The 6472-nt window shown below is 40.5% G+C and overlaps 1 protein-coding gene across 1 annotated transcript; it reads left to right on the top strand.

Annotated features, from left to right (window-relative positions):
- The first annotated feature begins 2342 nt into the window (after positions 1–2342).
- Positions 2343–2705, top strand: LOC102831341 (keratin-associated protein 12-1-like). Its single transcript, XM_006876800.1, has one exon. The coding sequence runs from the start codon at positions 2343–2345 to the stop codon at positions 2703–2705; it is 363 nt and encodes a 120-aa protein (XP_006876862.1).
- Positions 2706–6472: the final 3767 nt, after the last annotated feature.

The following is a 6472-nucleotide window of genomic DNA, read 5'->3' as shown; positions in this document are numbered from 1 at the left end:
AGATGGAGGGCACGCAGTAAAGATGGCAGGGCAGTGAGTTGCTGCCTGCAGAGGCCATGATGCCTGTACTCCCGAGCCTGCCCACCAGTGATGTATCCACCCTGGCTTTGGGGTGCCTCATTGTCTCTCTTTTTGTCTCTTTCTGTGTATTCTTGATATATTGCAATTGCCATCAGGTATCTCCTCCTCGTGAACCGAACCCCTATGTCAGGCAGGTCCTGACAGAGGACAAAGGTGTGCATGACCCAAGCCATGGTATTTTCAATAGCTTCATATGCATGTGAAAGTTGGACAATGAATAAGAAAGACCATAGAAGAATTGATGCATTTGAGTTATGGTGTTAGAGAACAATATTAAAAATATCTTTAACTGCTAGAAGAACAAATAAATCTACACTGGAAGAAGTACAACCAGAGTGCTCCTTAGAAGCCAGGATGGCGAGAATTCATCTGTCATACTTCAGACATATTATCAGGAGGGACCAGTCCCTGGAGAAAGACAGCATGCTAGGTAAAGTGAGGGTCAGCGATATAGAAAAAGACTCCCAACAAGATGGATTGGCATAGTGACAGCAGCAATGTGCTCAAGTGTAGCAAAGGTAGTGAGAATGGCACAGTATTTCATTTTGTTGTGCATAATGTTGCTGTGACTTGGAACCAGCACTTAGCAAAAATAACATATACTTATATAAAGTCTGTTAATTTTCTTTCACTCTGTCTATTTTCTTTAATCTTCTGCTTGTCGTTGCTGGGTGTACATAGAGTTTCCCAGGCTGTAAATCTCTACAGGAGCAGAAAACCTCTTCTTGCTCCTGCTTAGTGTATCAAAATAGATTGAAATGTTACTTTTGAATATAATAATATAATGAAGGCATAAGCCATGGTTAACAAGTTATGGATCAAGTATACTAATCCAGGTATCAAGAGTATGCCTTTGGAATTCCAAAAACAGTCACCCAAACTTCTAAATTAACTTCTCTTCCTTGAATTTAACTGGTCCACCAGTTTTCCAGAAGAAATGCTTTGATTTGACCTGTTTCTGGAAGGCCCCTAAAGATATTAAGACTACTGTATTATTAAGAGACCTTGTCTGCAGCCATCAGCTGATCCCAGAAACAGGTTTAAACAAGTTTTATTTGGAATAAACCCCTGAATGTATAAACTGGAAGCCTAGTAGCAATACTTTCTGACTTACCCTTATATACCAAAAGGACTTGGGAGTGAGAACACAACCAGATACTAGAGATATTTGTACACCATTCTTCATTGTATCATTGTCCATAATAACCCAAACATGGATAAACACAATGTAGTCCATACATACAACAGAGTATGTCTCAGCTATAAACAGAATTGAAGATCTGATACATGCTATAACATGGATGAACCTGAACCTTGAAAACATTATGCTAAGGGAAGTAAGTGAGACAGAAAATGGCAAATATTTTATGATCCCACATACATAAACTATCTAGAATAGGTAATTGCATAGAGACAGAAAGTAGATGAGTGGTTACCAGGGAATGGGGGAGGGAGGAGTGGGAAGTAACTGCTAATAAAAGGTTGATGATGATGATTTAATCTTGGAATGATGAAAAACTTTTAAAATCAAATATAGTGATGAGTGAACAACATTGTGAGTGTGACTAATGCCCCTGGATTGTATACTTGGAAACGATTAAAATGACAAATTTTGTATTATATATATTTTATCACAATAAAATAAATTAACTTCATTTACAGAAATAGGCAGTAGGTTGATTTGGTCCTCAGGACAGTTTGCCAAATTTAAGGTCTTCAGATTTATGGCTTAAGGCTTAAGGTTTTGCTGTATAAAATAAAGCTCAGACTAAATAATATGACCTTATAGTCTTAACTGATGGAAAGGGACAAAAAAAGAAAGAAGATAGAAAAGATACAATATTTTGGGGTGGGGAGAGTGTCAAGAGGGCTATGTGGACAAAATAATATTTGAGAAACTGACGTGGAGCCCACACAGAGTCAGACCAGAAATCTTGTTTACAGAAAGACATTGGTCTCAAAGCCAGGTAAGAATGAGGGGCTGGGGAAAATGGCCACAAGGAAGACAACAGTTGAGCTTCTGAGTTGCCAGGACACCCACGGGCACAGGATATAAAAGGCCTCTCAGCAGAAGGTGCATCCAGATCAGCCCCTGCCTACTCCCTGAACCCTGCCGGTCACACACTTCAACCATGTGCAATACCAGCTGTTCCTCCAACTGCCAATCAGTCTGCTCCAAGCCTATGTGCTCTAGACCCTTGAGCTCTGTTCCCAGTGCCTGCTGTTCACTCCCCTGTTGTGGGAACTCCTGTTGCCGTCCAATGTCCTGCATGAATCTGCTGTGCAGGCCCTTGTGTGGTGTGGCCTCCTCCTGCCAGTCACTTTGTGGGATTGCCAACGGTTGCCCTAGTGGCTGCCAGTCCCTGTGCTGCCCTGCAGCCTGTGGCCAGGCCTCCTCCTGTGGTCCAGCCTGCTGTGTGCCTGTGAGCAGCAAGCCTGCTGGGTTTGTGTGCAAGCCTACCATCTGCGTGCCCTTGAGTTGCAAACCCACAGTGTATGTGCCTGTGAGCTGCAAGCCCACCATGTGTGTGCCCCCCTCATGCCAGTCCTCTTGCTGCTGCCAGCCCTCCTGTCCCACCCTCATCTGCAGACCTGTCTCCTGTAGCACTCCTGCCTGTTGCTGATCATGTACCTCCAGATAGCCATTCCTAGCATGGACAGATCTTCACTTGTTTACTCCTGAAATGGGTCCTTTGTTCTCCTCCATGTTCTACATGTTCTACAGATGAAAGCACACTGTTTTCCATCAGCTATCCTCCTAAACTCTGGGACAATAAGTTCCTGCTGTGGCAGAATGATGTGGATCCCTCCCTGATCCTGCACATCCCCTCAGGGAAGTCCTGGCTCCAAGAAACAGTTCTCTGACTCCAGCAAGAAACCAAATCCCCACATCAGTCCAATAAATCATGATTTCCCCCATGTAATCTGTCTGTTTCTTTTGTCTCATATGTCTGAAGTTCTCCTCTGAAAGTACCCACAAATCTAAGGCACTGTCTCAGGGAGCATTCTTCCCAATGGCTCAGAAACAGGTGTGTGTGGGGGGGGGGGGGGGGAGGAGGGTGCCCTCCGGTGGGGGAGAAGCCTGAAGATTCCATGTCACACCTTTTCTTTGAGACTCACTTTGTGGCTGAAAAGGGGATAGAGAAAAATCCTCCACACCTGAGGCAGGGGTGAGATACAGGACTGAATCCAGAAAATATAATACTGAAATGATTTTTACAACAGCAAAAAGGAAGGAAAGGTCCACCACTAATACAAAGTAGAGTTTTGAAGTTCGGGAGGAGGGGCAGGAAGTGTGAGAGAGTCTCATTTCCACATTCAAAGCACATAGGTTTTGCCAAAGACTGAGATTGGACCATGAAAATACAGATCCTTCCTGGCTCCTAACACTAGTCTAACAAACAGTTTAGTAAGCTGCGTCAGTCTATCACTGAGAAAAAAACATAAAACCTTGGAGACAGATTACTAACATGTAGCAGACATGTGGGGACAGGTGAAAACATAAACACTGAGCTTCCCAGCTTCCAGTCTGAAAATAAGTCAATGGTAGTCCATCACGACAGGTATTCAAAATCTTTGGTACACTGAAGGTAACCACATAACAATAAGACCCAAACCCAAAAGTCCCCCAATGGGCATATCAGTAGATGTGACACAGCTAAAGGAAGAATTAGTAAATTTGAAGATAATTGTTGTCAGGTGCCATTGAGTTGGTACCAACTCATAACAACCCTATGCACAACAGAATGAAACACTGCCCGGTCCTGGGCCAATCTCACAATAGTTGCCATGCTTGAGTCCATTGATGCTGCCATTTTGCCAATCCATCTCATTAAGTGTCTTCCTCTTTTTCTCTGACCCTCCACCTTACCAAACATGATATTCTTCTCCAGCAACTGGTCCCTCCTAACAATGTGTCCAAAGTAAGAGAGATGAAGATAGGTAAATAGAAATCCATATGAGAAGCACTGGGCTGAGAACCACAAGGTCTGTGAAGAAAGATAAGTCTTTCTGCTCTCACAAAGATATAAAGCCTTGGAAAACCGTATACAGGGTCACTATGAGTCAGAACTGACTTGATGGCACGTAACAACAATAACAAATAGGAATTGCTAAAGCTAACGAAAGAAATTAGGAAATAAAAGGCCTGAGAACAAAATTTCAAAAGGCAGCTCAAAAGACAAAGACAAGTATTGTAACAAAATGTACAAAGACCTGGAGTTAGAAAATCCAAAGGGAAGAATACGTTTAGCATTTCTCAAGCTTGAAAGAAAAAATTCAAACCTTAACTTGCAGTATGGAAAAAGTTTGTGGGGAAAATATTGAATGATTTAGAAAGCATCAAAAGAAGATGGAAGGAATACACAGTCACTGTACCAAAAAGAAATGGTTGGTGTTCAACCATTTCAAGAGTCAGCATATGATCAAAAACCAATGGCAAAAAAACAAGTCTCCAGGAATTGACAGAACACAAATTGAAATCTTTCTACAAACTGATGCAGACCTGGAGGTGGCTCACTCATCTATGCAAAGAAATTTGGGAGACAGTTACCTAGCCAACCAACTGGAAGAGATCTATATTTCTGTCAGTTTCAAAGAGAGGTAACCCAATGGAATGTGGAAATCATAAAACAATATCACACACAAATAAATTTTTTGCTAAAGATAATTCAAAAACAGTTGCAACAGTACATTGACAGGAAACTGCCAGAAATTCAAGCTGGATTCAGAAGAGGACATGGAACTAGGTATATCATTGCTGGCATCATATGGATCTTGACTGAAAGCAGAAAATACCAGAAAAATGTTTACTTGTACTTTATTAACTATACAAAAGCTTTCTCATGACACACTATGGATAACATTGCAAAAAATGGATATTCCAGAACACTTACGTGTGCTCATGAGGAAATTGTACATAGACGAAGAGGCAATCATTAAAACAGAACAAGGGTTCTGTTTAAAATCAAAAGTGTGTGAAAAGGTTACATCCTTTCACCATACTTATTCAGTTTGACGGAGTCCTGGGATGGCACTGCAGGATAAGCAATTGACCACAAGGTCAGTTTGAACTGCAAGGACAGAGGTTCAAACTCACCAACTGCTCCTCAGAAACCTTATATAGAGTAGTTTTGAGTCGGAACCAACTCAACAGGACTTAATAACAACAACATTTAATCTGTATGCTGAACAAATAGTTTGAGAAGCTGGATTTTATGAAAAAGAAGGTGGTATCAGGATTGGAGGAAAGCTCATTAACAATCTATGATATGCAGATGATATAACCTTGCTTATTGGCAGTGAAGAGGACTTAAAATATTTACTCATGAAGATCAAAGACTGTCTTCAGTATGGATTGCACCTTAATGTAAAGAACAAAAATCCTCACAAGTGGGCTAATAAATAACATCATGATAAATGAAGATTGAAGTTGTCAAAGACTTAATTTTGCTTGGATCCACTATCACCACTCATTGAAGCAACATTGATGTATTGCAGTGAGCAAATCTGATGCAAAAGACTGCTTTAAAGTGTTCAAGAGCCAAGATGTCAGTTTGAGGACTAAGTTGCATCTGACCCAAGACGTGGTTTTTTTCAATTGCTTCATATGCATGTGAAAGTAGGAATGTGAATAAGGAAGACTGCAGAATAATTGATGCATCTGAATAATGGTATTGGAAAAGAATATTAAAAGTACTATGGACTGCCAGAGGAACAACACATCTGTGTTGGAAGAAGTACAGACAGAATACTCCTTAGAAGCCTGATTGGAGAGTCTTCATCTCTCATAATTCAGGCATGTTCTCAGGAGAAACCAGTTTCTGGAAAAGGACATCATGCTTGGTAAAGAAGGAGGGTCATAGAAAAAGAGGAAAACCCCCAATGAAATGGATTGACACAGTGGCTGGCATAATAAGCTCAAATGTAACAATTAGGAGGATAGTACAGGACCAGGCAGTGTTTAATTGTACTGTGCATAGGATAGCTGTGAGTCAGAACTGACTCGATAGCACCTAACAACCACTAGAAATTCCCCAAATTAAAACACAAAGTAATATTAAGGGAGCATCAAAGAGTTCTAAGATAATAACAAATTATCATTAATGCATGTAATTTGAGTACCAGAAAGAGACGAGAGAAAATGAAGCAGAAGAAAAAGTATCTAAGTATTTTTCTCAAAATAATTAAAGACAGAAAACCACAGATCATAAAAGTCCAGAAAAACCCAATCAGGATAAATGACCCCTTTTCCTCACACACAAAATAACCTAAATACATTATACTAAAACTGTTGAAAACAAAAGGTAAAAAGAAAATATTTAAAGCAGTAAGATAAGAAAAGACATACTATATTCAGAAGAATAAAGATAAGAATTTCATCAGACTTGTC

Source organism: Chrysochloris asiatica, unplaced genomic scaffold, assembly GCF_000296735.1.
Source record: "Chrysochloris asiatica unplaced genomic scaffold, ChrAsi1.0 scaffold00415, whole genome shotgun sequence".
Classification (NCBI taxonomy): Eukaryota; Metazoa; Chordata; class Mammalia; order Afrosoricida; family Chrysochloridae; genus Chrysochloris; species Chrysochloris asiatica.
This window is presented reverse-complemented; position numbering and strand designations above follow the sequence as displayed.

What these genes read in the sequence shown, in the direction of transcription:
- LOC102831341 (XM_006876800.1), top strand. Translation starts at nt 2,343, where the DNA reads ATGTCCTGCATGAATCTGCTGTGCAGGCCCTTGTGTGGTGTGGCCTCC.